Raw genomic sequence first — 16,541 nt, 5'->3', positions numbered from 1 at the left:
TAAACCTGACCTCGATTTCTTTCATCAAGACCAAGTAAACAAATGTGGCCACTAGCGTATTATCAATGCTTTTCCTATGATTTGACCTAGTGACCTAGTTTTCAACTTCAGATTATAAATCTGACCTAAAACATTCATACGTATATACTTTTTGAACAGGTTTAATGAAGATCAGGAAGAAAACATATCCTCTGGAGAGTTTATGTTTTCTCTTTGATTTGACCTTGTGATCTACTTGTTAACCCAAGATGGCCCAGTTTCAAACTCTTCCGAGATTTAATTGAGAAATCATTAGAACCAAGATGCATAAAAATTGGTTTAAAATTTTGACCTCTAGGGTTATAACGAACCAAATTGTAGATAAACTATAGACGCCGTACGATAGATACCATACCATCGATCTGTACTTATAGTAGAGACTTACCCTATGCCCTCTTAATACAAGGGAAACAATCTGTTTATAAAAGTATCTTCGTTAAATGCTATGCAGGATAACACAGTCATGCATCTAACAGTCCTGATATTGTTTTCTTCAATTTTCTCATATATCTACATATTTTTCTCATACTTTGACGCATATATATAGGTAGTGGAGATTGTTATCTTTTCAGTAGTATCTTTTTCAACCTATTTTACCTTTTGAAATTCTGTGGGTTTTCATTATTTCAAAGAATCGTCAGTTTGTTGACAAATTTCACCACCCACGAAAAATGTTACAGTTTCCCCAGGGCAGTAATTGACTTGATCTTTACATAGTTTTCTTTTCAGATTGTAGTAATTATGCATGCTTTTTTCATGCCTAGTGGTAAAAATGCATGGTTTGCATAAGATACTAGGTCAATAGTCATCTAAGTCCACAAAAAAGTCTCCATTTTTTCCAAATAATTTACACAGGATTTATTTTTTTTTTCAGATCAAATAACACTTTTTCAAAAATTGATATTTTAATTATTTTTTTCAGAGATTATACTTTGATGCAGTTAACTACACATATATCTAAAATAGGTAGTACCTACTTGAAATTTGTGTTTTTAGTTCCACTGCCTACTTATAGCCCACAATGAACCTTTGCTTACAAAGATATACCCAGATACAAAAATATAGTGTTACACGCATTTCGTTTGGTTCGTCCATTCGTCTGTTTTATCTTATTGTTTTATATCATTTTCAGAGTAATATTAAACTGGACACATGTATATGTTTTCATATTGTAGACGCTGTCTCTCCCAATGACTATGCTCCATGATTCAGTACCGGATCAAAAGTTTCTTGCCAGTACGTCCATTATGTGGCAGTGTTGGGGTGCTGATGTGGCAAGAATGAATCTGTGTTGTACAAGTCTTTCATGACGTATTGTTATTTGACAAAATTGTTTACAATTATTACTTTAGTTATATATCTGAAACATAAAACAGTGTTTTCAAATATATATATATATATATATATATATATATATATATATATAATTATATATTTGAAAACACTAAGGCAGGAAAATACTGCCTAGTATCCCTTCCAACTAATCTAATTTCAGAATATGAAGTTTTCTTCTCTGGAATGTGTATTTAAATGATAGAGGTTGCTGTTAAGAGCTTCATATAAAGTACTATTAAAGTGTTAAATTAGAAAGTATAACAATATTCAGTATAACATGTTATGGTTGAATTAAATGCATTATAGAAATTACATGTATTTACTTTCTCAACCTCGAAATTTTTAAATCTGTGTATTAACTAAAATGTTTTAGTTCAAGCTACCCTTGCAATCGGATACAGGTTTGCCATGGACCAAGGTAGAGGAGTTTTTACAGGCAAAGTTCCTCAAGTTACATCCATTGACACCTCTATCTGATGGAAACATACTTTATTTGAAGGAAATGTTGTTTGGTATATGTCTTCACAAATTATGTTTTAACTTGTATAAATAAATTTGTTATGTATAGATATCAGCTGTGTGTGAGTATAACAAAGCATAATGTTTAGAAGCTAAATTTACTATTATATTTTTACATAATATGCAGATTATGAAAGCAAAGGATTTCCCTTTTTATTTTTGGTGAGTCATGTTTATGTCCAGGAAAAGACGAGGTCTTATTTATGAACAGGTATTAGTTCTGCGATACAATAATGTACACTAACTAAATGGCTTGCTGGTCTAACATAAGAAGTTTTCATGTTTTGACTTTCGCCAAGTAAATATGTGTTGAATTGTACATATACCGACCAAAAAGTACAGATTTAAATAAGGAATCTTACTATTAAAGAAGCTTTTCCTTATCGATCAGCTAGACAGGATTTGCTTGAGACTGTGCATTGAGTTACATCGCGTCACGTTTACATCATATCTATTGGCGTTGTAACAAACTCGTGCTGAATAGTTACCTCTGTTACTTGAGGTAATCCTTTTTATTTTTTCACGAGAATCAAATCTGCATGTCACACTGCTTGCAAACAACAGCGAAAGTAAAACTCTTTCAGATTTTACCTACAGTAATATAAAACAGCTCCTAGTTTCTTCGAAATATTTTAAAAGAAACAATACAAATGTGCTTCTCTATTTTAACAGTGAATAAAATATAGGCCGGAACTCGGATACGTGATAATTTAAATGCACCACCCGAAATACTGCATATATAAATTTATTCACAGACAGAATATAGGAACACTTTTTTCATTTCGGTTCTAACCACATAAAAATTCGGTATTAACTATTAACGGAACTATATTTAGCATTCGGTCCATTGTATGTTACAATTCTTATCCCAATTGGAATGCATATAGTATAACGAAAGTTTTAGATGTTACTATTCGCGAAATTTTGACCCAGCGAAAATATGCGCTTTTACAGTATCTTAGAACTCTCAAATCATTTGTGAATATTATTATCACATGCCCCAAATTGCAAAGATTTTCCTTTTTGTCCCGGAATTATGTTTCTTGTGGAGTTCACATTGTTTTGACATCTTACCTTTATGACGTGACAGCTGAAAATACTTTAGCACGTACGATCGTTAGAAAATGCACAGATCAAAATCTGTTTATGGCAAATTTTATTGTATTTATATAACTATGGTTTCTGAAATGTTGTTTTAGCACCATTTTGCACATTATTACAAAAGTGTTTGTCAGTCACATGATGTAATAAGAAGTGTATATCTCTCAAACATTTGTCCCGCAATAAAAGAAAATAGACGAGCACAACGTCTTAAGGTATAAATAGAAATATGCGATTTACAAATTATTTCTCCTGTTTGATATCTAAAATGAATACTTTTTGCTATTTTTATAAATGTTAGAATTGCAAATATTCATCAGAATTACTAGTATTATGCCTGTCCTATTGAATTTTGTTAACCTTACATTGTCTTGCACGGAAATGGAGTTAATATTTAAGGGTTTTCAATGTTTTATTGTAAGGATTAAAGGAATCATATGTAACTGAATCAAGCAAGGGTGTAGGAACTTACAAATGAGTAAAAATCTGTGTGGATTATTTTTGTATCGAAAAACAATTTTTAAACAAGTATACAAGTTTTACTTTGTACTTACTTAATTATTTCCTGAATAAAAGAAATCATCCTCTTGAATAAATCAGACCATGGTTATATTTCCACATTTTTAAACATTTCACGGAGGCAAGTATATATATCCCAAGCGCTGAAAATTTCACTTCCACTTCCAGTCCAGACTCAGTCAGAGAGACTGTAAAGTTTAATACATAGATTTATATTGTTCCAAGAATTTTTATTTACACAACAACTATTGCTGCTACTTAATAAAATAGATGCTTTAAATTAGGCATAACTTAAGAATAAGTATTATATACCGTCAAGTGTATAATTAACCTTTCTAAGAATTAATCCATGTAACATTGTGATGTCATGGTGAACATTACATAATAACGCCATTAAGTACTAGTGACTGTGCGATGAAAATTTAGACAGGCATAGCTAAGAAAATTACTAGCTGAGATTGCAGAATCAGTTTACAAAAATAATCGTGCAACATTAAAACTGGACTCTGTAATAAAATTCAATCTAGAAAGAAACTAATGTTTAACTAGTCCGTCAGAATGGGAGGAGCTTAATTTTGATATCAAGTCAATGACCTGAAAAAAAGTATCAGGCAAGGGATATCAAGCACTGTGCACAGTAGTTGCATGCTAATATAGAATAAAACATATTTACTCTGCCCTAAACGTTTCCAGCTTAACATGATGAAAAGTAATTGAGAAAGGGATAAATGTAACATCGTTCACATTCGACAATATGAAAACATATGTTTGCTTTCAATTCAGGTACAACTGATGTTCCGGATTCATGGATTGTTTCGTTTGAAGAATTCTGTATAGTAAGTTTAATAGATAATTTTATAGATTTAGCCTTTGTTCATATGTATCATTTTCCCTGTAAAACCGAAGTAATATTGTTAAGTTCAGCTGGTCTAAATGATCCGAATTTAATAGCATTGGATGCGACTTCCATCCGTTTTCTGTCAATACAAACAGCAGTAAAGTATAGAAATAGAATGTGGAATAAATTGTATTCAATGTGTCGCTTATCATCACTTAATGGCCAACCCTTAGACTACAGAATATATAAGAGATACGTTTTTAAAAACAATTGAACCGGGTTAGTATTTGGTTACCAACCTGCGCTGATGCAGTTCTAGGCTGATGCGCTGAATACAGACCCTTTCAAAGTAAGAAAGCCATACGGTAACTTACAACTACTTTTTTTTCATTAAAACAGTCGTATTCGTCCATTAATTCGAGAAAATATGTCGATAGTTTTACAGTTATATAGGTTTACATGAAACTAATTGTAAGAAGTATTTTCTTTTAGAATGGAATGGAATCAACTTCTTCGACACGAACTTTCTGGAAATGGGTTACAGATGCATACAACGTCATTGAAAAATATCTAATAGACTTTTGGAAGAATGGGTACCTATTTTCACCATCATTTAGTCCTTCTAGATGTGCATTAATTAATTCGTAATTTCCACTGAAGTGATTCGTTCCTTTTAATTCCCCTCGGTTTCCAAAAGGACAATATTAAAGATAATCTTATATATTTCAATACATATTCACATATTTGCACATGGATTTTGCAGTATGTGTGAAATGTATAGAACCGTTTAGCGAAATACATGTATTCCATAAAATTAGAGTAAATCATTTTGAATAAGTGTTGGTTTAGTCATATATTTATGTGTTGATTTATTCAAATCGTTACAATACGTTAGCCTATTACACTTGACACCTATAAACATTTCAGTTTGATACTTGGGTTTATCAGCAAGGAAGAGGCTGAACTGAGGCTAAAAGACTACAACACCCTAAAGCATGGGACCTTCATATTGCGATTTTCGGACCATCACCTGCCAAACAATGGGAATGTTCAAAATGTATATGGGCAGCTCAATGCATATGTATTAACAATCACAGAAGAAAATGGTAGGTCTATATCATCCACACATTATGTGTATAGTAAGAATCTAATACAGTCTATATCGTTTTACTTATTAAATTATGTATTGAATTTTATTCATTATAAATATTTATTTAGTGTAAAATATACGATTCTCTTCTCCTTGACAATTATAACAAATATCCATTAATCTCTTTATTTTATAAAGTGGCCATATCATACTTGGCGTCAAGCGTATATAGGACACTTGGCGAATACTTGAACAGAAATGACAGTAAAACAGCTGAACCACGCTGGGTTTTTCTAATCAAGCAGAGTGATTTACCTATAAGCGAGAGTGACCAAAGACATATAGGTAATTTTGATAGTAACAACACTTTTGATATCTTTATCAATGCAAAACAATTTAGTTAGGGCTAGCAATACTAATGACAATTACGTCATTACCCAAACTGTAGACATGAAAACTGTCAAATGATACTTGATATTGTATAATATACATATAAGATTCTTTAAAAAGCCATAGATATACTAATTTGAGAAAAGAGCCGAAAAAACTAAGACAAGTTAATATCATCAGATTAAACACTCGGTGTTGCATAATAACTCAATGTATACCTGAATATAGTAATAAAGATTTTGTATCAATTATAGAGGATGCAACCAAACCAGGTGTTATATTTCTGGATGAAATGGAAAAACTTTTATACAAGATACCAGACCTGGCAGGTATGCTCCGGGAGCATGGAATGCATGACGGTCTTGAAATATTGCACTCAAGTGAAGTAAACGGTAACTTTATGGGTATTGATCACACATTTAATACTCGTGAACTTTAACAATGAGAAATAAATATATATTTGTAAAGCAGGGCTGCAGACAAGTATGAACAGTCAACATAAATCCATAGACATTATATCAACGTTATGTATGTATGGACAAACATCATTCACCTTTGATTTAAATTAGTTTATATTACGTTTGATCAAGTGGTTTGGCATATTTGTCAAAAACCTGGAGCTGACGCAAACGGCATACTAGCAATATTTTTGAAAGTAACTTTGTCTTTAATTGAGTTGCAGAGAATTATTCAAACGCTTGCATTTTACGGGATCCTATAGTAATCACTATGTCCGTCCTGTCTGACTGTACATGTTCCGCTTACTGGTAACATATTTACTTATCACAACATTAGTTTATGCTATGCAAAGTATACGCTCTTTTCTGTGCATTTCCATGACAGAGAGATTAAACGGTTTTGAATTATGCATTTTATTGTCCATGACATCAGATACCTTAATTCGATGTCTTTCGAAATTTGCAAAAAATTGTTATGCCGTTATTATATTTCTTGATACAGATGTTTTTATTTCCTGTTTCGGTAAAAGTAGTGGTGCCTAATGGATCAAATAAATTGCACTTTCTTTATCTATCTATGGCTGGTTTAGCCAAAGTCCAATGATTCTACCCAGATGCCGCCATTAATAAATAATTAATAAATGAAATAATGGACGGGCACGTTGAGTTGTCCACCACAAGAAAAGCTGGAGAGTCGCCATATGAGATATAACTGTGTCGGTCGACGTTTAACCGAAACAAAACAAAACAAATCGAAGACATACATGTACGAGGGTTGTTAAAAAATAACGTAGTCTTTGTCTCTAGCTTTGTCTATTACATGTAACACCTTAAGGTTGAAGATTTACCAATATTTCAGAAGACAGCGTTCTAGCTTTAAGCGAGTATGTATTCAGAAAGATCGGAAGAGCCCTTGAAGAGTCACATGCCGTGCAAGTTCCAGGTGGACAGCCTGAGTCTTGCTGGGACTATATCATTAATCATGATAACACACTCAACATAACCCGGAAAGACCAAAGAAATATAGGTCGGTAAAACAAACATATCTTTCAGTGCATTTGTTGTTTCCTTACAAAATATAATTAAATATCAGTGAAGTGCAGTTTTCTGATATTGTTTTGCGCACAGTACAGTACTAACGGATGTGATGTAATGTATAAAGAAGTACTTTTGACCACTAGTCTTATTCCTAATTTTATATGATAAATATTATTATTGACGTATAGAAGTGAACTATTCTGCCATGTATGATTTAGATAAAATAAGTTTTAAGGATAACATGGTGTAATAGGTCTCAATTTCACCAAAAGCGTACATACAACTTGATCATTTAAGCTTTAAAAATGTCAAACGATAGAAAAGGTGCATATTGACAAGGTATATAGTGACAGAAATTTTCAAAAATTTCCTTTAGATTACCTTTTCTGATAATTTTGGTTTTTCATGAGTTATCTCCACTAAAAACTAGAAAAATACTATTTTCTCCTTTTCCCTAAGGAGAATTTAGATTTCTTTTTGATATTTGTATCAGAATCATATAATGCAGCTTTCTACCGCAAACGTTTCTCAAAACTCAAGTTCAGATTCTCATAATCAAAGATATTATTTTCCATAGGCATCAATGTTAACTTCAATACCGATTATCTCCCCAAAAAAAAATGATAAAATTTGAAAAATCTCTCGTTTAGAAGTTTTTAATTTTGAATGTTTTTAAAGTGACCAAATTTCATTAAAATATTACCATCCAGTTACAAGATATGAAATATGGCTATTACACCATGTTATCCTTAACCGAATGTTTGTTTGGCAACCGGTAATTGTGATGTATAAAAAGGGCTTCTTGAGACATCATTAATAAGGAAGCTAAATTGTTTTCTTCTCGTTTAGTGGTGATTGTAAAGTTGATAACAATTTTACGTCTCGAGCTTTCTTTAACCTTTCAGTACTACCGATTGATACATTTAGATAATTTTGGAGATTCTATAACTTGTTCAACAAAAAGATACTTTTGCAACATATCAGTCTCATGGCGTGCGTATACATTAAACAATACTCATCACATATACAACTAACTATCTAAATTGCAGGTAACAGTTTAAACCCGGGCGAAAAATTCCTCGAAATCTTCGACTTTTGCAAACACACTCTGACAGACCTTAAGATCTTATGCAAGACTTACAAAATGCAAGGAATCCTTGATATACTTGCATCAAGTCGACAAGAAGGTATATTTAACATAAACCATTTATACTCTCTTCGGTAAACGGCCGAAAAAAATTGGTAGGAAGTTAGTGTTTGAAAACTTAAATACTTAGTAACTAACTAGATATTACTTAGTTACCAGATAATTGTTCAAAATACTTTCGGAAAATTCATTTTGTTCTCACTTGTAATTTACACTTATTCATATTGTTCTCGCTTGTAATTTACACTTATTCATATTGTCCTCACTTGTAATTTACACTTATGAAAATAAAATTTTGAACAGTTTTGATCCGTAACTTTTAGCATAGTTAGACATGTTTCATTGCAGAAGAGGACATACAGTAAATGAAAAAAAAATGTATTCTGAACAAATATTGAATACTTTATTACCTTTAAGTAGGCAGTTGTTCATTCGTACGAAATAAAAACTGGCAAATGTTCCCGCAAATTAGTAAAGTTTGCTGAACTGTACTTTATTTGAGCTTATATTGAGCTGGCGGAAGAGTTTTGAGTAGCCAACTTGCAACGGATATATAGTCGGTTATTCTAACTTAGTCACATTTCACTGGCAGAATTGGAGTATTTAGTCTCTAAAGCAACCTTATTTCATATACGTTAACGTGTTACAATGGACAGCGTGGTAAATTATTTACACCCGTTTATATTTACCAAGATTGATCAAAGTGTTAAAGAAATAGCTTCCATATTCCAGAACGCCATTTAAGATATACAGATGGTAGATATATGGGATAAAATAACCCTCAACTGCTGATATACGTGTACACAAAAGTATATATATTGCTTACTTTTCCGATATGTTGGATACTTCTTGTCTGCCCTTGGAAATTGTTTTGTTCGACTGCTTTAAAATATATATATAATTATACCAGCCTGTCAATTTACAAGGCAGGAGCAAAAGTTTTGTACAAAGTCGTTGAATTCGGGATTGATTTTAAGCGGTCGTATAAGAGAAAACCTTAGTAATGCAAATGTTCGCATGTACGATGTCGACTGTATATCGTATATTATTTTTCCCAACGGTAAATGTTCAACTTTATGTTTATTAGGGTATCTGCAAAAGACATTAATTGATGTACATATTGGCGGCGAGAGGGAATTTCGAGAACAAAAACTGCTTGATATTTTGAAAGAAAAACGTTCACCGGATGGCTGTCAAATGTTTAGATATCTCTATCCGGGATTATACACATTGGATGAACTCTGCGGAAAATATACTTAGGTATATCTCATCATTTTCATAATCAGTTTTCAAGCAATGTTTTAACATGTTCTATTAAAACTGAATTCACCGTTTTATCATGCAACGCCCGCATCATTTATTGTATTCAGTGAACTAAAGAAAAAGACAGGATATCTGATTTATTATTTATTGATATATATATTTTTTTTTTTTGGATTTAACTTCGCACCGACACATGATAAGTCATATGGCGACTTTCCAGCTTTAATGTTGGAGGAAGACCCCCCAGGTGCCCCTCCGTGCATTATTTCATCACGAGCGGACGCCTGGGTAGAACCACCGACCTTCCGTAGCTCGGGGCGTTGCAATTGTCATGTGAGGAAGCCATCCAGCTGGCTTACTGAAGGTCGGTGGTTCTACCCAGGTGCCCGCTCGTGATGAAATAATGCACAGAGGTCGCAAAATATGTGACAAAGTGTTCAGTCAGAATCATATCTAATAAATCTTAGTCAGTTACAAGGTTCGTGCATCTTATTTAAAAGCAGTTTTATTAACTATTGTACCTTTAAAAGATGCAAATGACACCATCTATACTATGCGCAAATGGCACAATTTAAACTATAAGAGAATCTTTTGTAAATCTTTGTTCTATACAGCGGTATGTTTAATGTTATCAGAATCATCTGCCCATTCTGATACCTTGTAAAATTACAGTGATAGATGGTATGAAACAGGAAGAAAGAGTAACACTAACCTTTGACAGAAAAGCGTTTTTGAAGAAGACTAAAGATGTTCATAAGTACACTCAAACATACGAAAAGAGGGTTGGGACATGCACATTACCAGTTGCCAGCTATATGCAGAATGTTATTTGCCAGTTTGCAAATAACTATTAGCTGATTGCGAGTGTAGACATGCCAAATGCTTACTGCAAACTGCCATTTGTTAATAACTATTTGTTAACTGATCTTTTGCTTACTTTTATTTGTCTATTTTTATTTGCGAAATGCCATTTGCCTATTTCTGTTTGTCAATTGCTCTTTTGCTATTTGCCACTTACGATTTGCCAATTGCTTATTTTTCAATTGTTTTTCTTGCCAAATCGCTGTCATTTGTTGAGATTTGTTATGACGATTTGCATCATTTAGATTAAATGTTTTGTTTTCATTTGTAAAGTGAAATTTATTTTTAAAAAATATGAACAGACAAGACGAAAATTTCAGTATCAAAAATGAACTAGAATTTTCAAGTGTTGTCAGTGAACATTGTATTTCTAGCAAAAAATGTTCGTGTGTATGACACGGTTTTGTGAGAGATTCGCCTGTGGTTTCATTGGGTATTCTGTTGTTGCTGTTTAAGCTCCAAAGGGTCGGCCGTTCGAATCGTAAGAGACAAATTCAGAGAATATTTTTACTTCCTAAACTTAATCCTAAATGCCAGGCACAAAGCTAGGCAAGTAGTGGGAAATCATTCGTTAAGTAGCCATCGTTACACGGTCAAACATTTAAACCTTAGCAATTAAAACACAAGCTCTATAAGCTGAGATAGATGTTAAATACAACGTCAGTTCCGGCTTTGCATTTCATTTGTTGTTATATTCAAAGAACGGAACGCCATTCAAAGCTGTAGAATATTACTTTAATTTTATCAGTTCGATAGAGGCCATGAGGCCGAATCGTTAATGAAGTAAAACATAAAACTAGAGCTTTAGAAAATAATTGTAAAATTATTATAGCGAATCTGCAGAAGAGGCAAGATTTGACATGCAAAATAGCAACTGAGAAAACGGCAAATTACAAGTAGAAAATAAACAATTTAAAGGGAAAGCAAGTTGCACAGAAGTGATCTATTAGTTTGTTAGTATTGTCACAGCTTTTTGTAGTCTCTGTTCTTTAATATGTTTATACAATATAGTAATATACTCAAGTAAGCATGTTTAAACCCAACACACACGAAATGAAATTAAAGTAAAAATGAATGATAAATGTAGCAGCTTGACTCCAGATTCTTTTTCCTTTTAAATCCTAAGTTAAATTACTTTAGTATGATTGTGAGTATAAGCAAATCAGTTCCAAAGCCTTAAAGTTAGCCATCCGGAATTTGGTCATGTAGAAGGTTTGTTCAAATGGTCATTTACACTGTTTAAATGCTACTTAAATAGTAATATTCAATACAAAACAAATTCAAAAACTATCAAATGGAAATCTGAGAAAAGAGATTATATTGAGACCAAAAGAAAAACATTTTTAATACTTTCGCATCAAGAGAAAAATACAAAATTTAGTTTTCGACAGGAATCTGGTTCCTTGTGATGGATCATTCTGTTCCGTGAAAAAAAACGACCAAAATATTTGAAAATGGAGAATAGCATATAATTGTTACCGCCTTCACTGATTCATTGAAATTAAGGGGAAGTAATTATGAAGTAAACAAACTTAAAACGTTCCGTTAATAACTCCCCTTAAACAGCTTGGAGCTACAGCAATTATAATGTTTTCGGTACTTTTGCATTCCCGAATGTAGTTTAGTGTAATATGATGAGCTGGGAAACAAAGTCCTATCAAGGACGAAACTATTAAGACTCTGTCGATTTGTCAACGCTATATCACGGCTGCTAAATCCAAGTGTCACCACCAAAAAGTGTAAAGTAGCTATCAATATTTCCGTGGTACAGCTACCACCTTCCTAGAATTGTGAGGAGTTGCATTCTGTCTTATTTTTATTGATATAAATGTTTTGGGAAATCGGAGAATATAGTGTTAACTTGGCGTTTTTAGCCCCACTAAAGAAAATTACTAGAGTTAAAGAATCAACCAAGCCGGTCATGGGTTACTCGACATCTTTATTGCATCTTCTATACTGTACATAAAAATAGCAAAATACACCTGACTGAACAATCAGATCAAATTGGCAATCTGAAAAGATACGATATTAACAATCATAAATACGAGAGTATATACCTATTAGGACAGTTTGACATACAGTTAATACAATCGCGATTAGCGTAGACGTATCATATGGATTAAAAAGTGTCTAGTGGTCTTTAACACTAAAACCTTCATCCTTACTATACAATACAATAGCTGAATTCATCATTAAGCAAGATAAACATGTAATCAATCAATTATTACATTTGATGACATCGAACTTACCAATATAAGGTACTGACTGTCTCACAGTCACACACCACTGTTTTCTCATACACCCTGCTACTGACTCTGTGAAAGTGACTGTATGTAGGTCTGTAAATCAAGAGTGCCAAAAGATAAAGAAATGTGAAATGTTATATTTAGAATTCCAACATATTCACCAAGTCATTAATTAAACCTCAATGCCGCCGTTTCAATTTGTTCATTTACGTTAAAAAACTGAATACAATGAAAAATACCAATTTAGCATAATTTACGAAAGAAATGAATTATACACAATTCTCTTATTGCAACGAAAGAATACAACGAAACCAAGAAACAAGTGAATACATACCAATATTGCAGACCTTAGGTTAAAAAAACTGTTAAAAGCACAAAAAGAGCAGGACGTCTCTTCACTTCAGACTTCCCTCTAAAAGTAAGGCAAATTCCTACTCGCCAATGAAAACCCATGAAAAGGTGAGCTAATCAAAATCAACCAATCAGAAACGTCCACTACACAAAACAGTCCGAACGATAAACCCAGAACACCATCCGAATTTCTCATGTCTGAGATACGTCGGGTCGGACTAAATTCCGTCCAAAACTCGGTCCGGTCACAATAGTTCTGTGTAAAGATACATTAATATCATGAATTGTACATTACAAATCATTTTTAAAAGAATAGTGTCTACCAAATTACATTTCCTATAGTCATGTTTTTCTTCAAATGACGTGTCATTGTACATATCTAGTCTGTCGAATGTCATTTGCATAGAACCATTTTATTGCATCAAACAAACAGTATACATGCAACATTATCAAAATTAATTGTTTCGACAGCGACTTAACGCTGATTGTGTGTTCAGGTTAAACATCGAATATTTCAAGAACATCCTCCGATATTTCCTTTTCAAACTTCTGTTCGTTGAAAATAAACGGATCAGTCAACCATATCTGTCTGATTCATGAAAGGGGTATTTTGTGCACCATATGAAGCAATAAGGTGTCATACTTACCCATTCTGCCAACATATTCAAGTATTTCTTCATATTAGTTGATTGTCATCATTAGAATTTTCTCATTCCTTTAAGTATTTCTTGATTTGATTTTGAAATTGTTAACTGTTTGGAAAGTGATTTCACTTGTTATGATGCATCTTTTGATCGGTAAATAAATTTAGATCTTCTACATTTTGGAGTTTGTTTTGTTATTGCAGAACGTACCTTCAATGATGAACTTGTGTGTACTAGAACTATTTCTTTTTGAGAGAAAGGTTTGGCAAGATATTGTTCTTCTTATGGTTGTTTTCTTTTTAAGCTTAAACAAATTCTTGTATGCAATAGATAATAAGCGTATGCAGAATGTGTTATAGTGATACTTGGGTACATATATCAGATGTTTTGCGTGATTCAAAAAATAATCGTTCACTAATTGCTTTTACACATGCTTCTCTTAATTCTAAGAAAAACTTTAAAACACTAGAGTAAAAATATGAATGGCCACTCCAGGAAGCAAACCATATTTCTCATGAATAATAATACTTATTCCTTATTAGATATTTAACACTGAACGTCAGAGCGCCGCCACTATTGTATAGCTACACAAATTATGTGATAGCGCCAACAGTTTCATATTTCTTTAATGAATTTAGAAGTACCATGCACACTTAGATCATTTGACTGCACTGTGATGTTCTTATAATATCTTAACATTCTCCCACTTTCGAGATAAGCTCTAACGAGAAAAAATACTTTTGCGGGAATGCCGACAGCGCCTTTCCTTATCACCCCACTTTAGTGGTGGAGTAGTGTTTAGTAGCTTTCGCTTTCAACGTCTAAAATTAGCACAGTGGGTTTCCTGAATATAGAACGCTGTAAGGTTCCCAGTATAACCGTGCGTCATATTAGTTAAACAAAGAGCAGTAACTTCCTGTTTACCATCCGATTGTTTTACTGTTCGCAAACTTATTTCCAATTGACGTTCAATGCTCGCTGTAATAAACATGAGTGTTTTCTGACATTGATTTCTGAGTTGTATTATCAAATGAAATACCGAAAAAGTGAGACTGCCTCAAAATCAACGGTAGAGAAGAGTTAAGGAATATTTCCGACTAGATCACTTATGACTGTTTCCTGATACTTATTCAATATGATATTGTTCTAAATTAAAAATTATGTTTTCGTCTATCAAATATAAGTTCCTACAATTTAGCCTAAATGGGAACTTTGATAAAATATAACAACTGTTGAATCTTTAGCCGTGTAATATAATGTGATATTCGCCAGTACTTTCGGAGAGGCGATGTCGAAAATTTCTATTCTTATGTTATGGCAGATCCTATAAGTGTGTAAAGGGGTAGTGTTAATTAGCAAATTAAAATCTTTATAGAGCTACAGAACATCTGATATTTGGATTTCATATCTTATTCCATAGCTTCAACTACAATGTAACAATTACAAGGCTAGAAGAAATAAAATGCATTTGAATTTTTCCTTTATAAACCATCAGTTTCTCTTCATTTTTGCACAACACTGACACTCGTAAGGCAAGCAAGCAAATAAAAGCTACAAGGAAACTGAGTTCTATTGGCACATGAAGATACAGCAGTACACCTGTTCAAGGAAAAGAACTTTTCCGTCAAGCACCAAGATGTGTAAAGACTGAGGCTTATGTAGTATTTAATACCACGACATTCTATGACAGACCAAGGCGCAAAGGTAATGATGTTTATCCAAATATTAGTAGAAACATTTAGTCTCTAGTCACACCTTATCAAACAATATTAGAGATACGAGAAACTGTATAACCAAATAAAAAACATATCACAACTCTTCTACAAAATACATTGCTAGTTTTTATAATGACCGAAAATGGTAAATTTCAATTCCACGGAATGGGGCAATGGAAGTCGGTAATGAAGCATTACAAACATGACATAAACCACTCCGTAACATCTGAACTCTTCATGCAGATTTTGATAACACTATGTTCCACCGTGGCGAAAGTCATTTACGCAATAATTAGACATAGTTATAATAAAAAGAACTGCCTCTATAAGAAAATGAGACGAATGACTACTGTTCATTGACGAAACATCAAAGTATGAAGTCCATTAATGACAATAACAACAATATTAAAAAGCTATATATTTATAGAATACATATTTATAGACACATTAATTCGCTAAATAGTTATTGTAATCCTCTCAGCCAACTGTCAGATATAGCCCATCCATCACCAGAGCCCATTAGTTCCGAAAACCAGCAAACTGACAGAATACACAAAAGTTTGATTATAGATACTTTATAAACAAAAACAATTAAATTATTCTTTCAAATGTAATGACAAACGCTTCATCATTATCTTATTATTATACCAGATTTATATAGCACCATTTTCTTGCTTAAAACGTTTAAATGTGCTTTACTTAGAAAGACAGCAACTCAGAGTTCCAAATTCGTCCTTCACCAGTACAGACACAAAGTGGTCTGACAAGAGCGACAAATCGTGAGACAGTCCCTAGAACAAAGAGAGAGAGAGGGAGAACGATTTTAGATACAGGGATGTCCAGCTAACTAGCCTAGCCCCTTTATAAATATGTTAAACAAACAACGAGAATTTTGTTTTAAAGGTTAAGAGTGACAAAGATAATTCAAAATAATGGTCCTTGTGGGTTTTTAGCCCTTTGTAAAATGAAAAGACATCTTTAGTCTAT

At 32.8% G+C, this 16,541-nt stretch overlaps 1 protein-coding gene across 1 annotated transcript in view; it reads left to right on the top strand.

The window, feature by feature from the left end:
• LOC128549064 (uncharacterized) overlaps window positions 1-14,016 on the top strand; it is a 38,358-nt gene extending 24,342 nt beyond the window's left edge. Inside the window, exons 17-27 of the mRNA XM_053525158.1 lie at window positions 1,215-1,313; window positions 1,748-1,886; window positions 4,297-4,349; window positions 4,844-4,944; window positions 5,279-5,457; window positions 5,640-5,786; window positions 6,086-6,223; window positions 7,149-7,316; window positions 8,377-8,514; window positions 9,562-9,734; window positions 10,410-14,016. Coding sequence (XP_053381133.1) covers window positions 1,215-1,313; window positions 1,748-1,886; window positions 4,297-4,349; window positions 4,844-4,944; window positions 5,279-5,457; window positions 5,640-5,786; window positions 6,086-6,223; window positions 7,149-7,316; window positions 8,377-8,514; window positions 9,562-9,734 — 1,335 coding nt within the window. The 3' untranslated portion in view covers window positions 10,410-14,016. The remainder of the gene's footprint in view (window positions 1-1,214; window positions 1,314-1,747; window positions 1,887-4,296; window positions 4,350-4,843; window positions 4,945-5,278; window positions 5,458-5,639; window positions 5,787-6,085; window positions 6,224-7,148; window positions 7,317-8,376; window positions 8,515-9,561; window positions 9,735-10,409) is intronic.
• The last annotated feature ends 2,525 nt before the right edge of the window (window positions 14,017-16,541 follow it).

The sequence above is a fragment of the Mercenaria mercenaria genome, chromosome 15 (assembly GCF_021730395.1).
Source record: "Mercenaria mercenaria strain notata chromosome 15, MADL_Memer_1, whole genome shotgun sequence".
NCBI classification, from domain to species: domain Eukaryota; kingdom Metazoa; phylum Mollusca; class Bivalvia; order Venerida; family Veneridae; genus Mercenaria; species Mercenaria mercenaria.
This window is presented reverse-complemented; position numbering and strand designations above follow the sequence as displayed.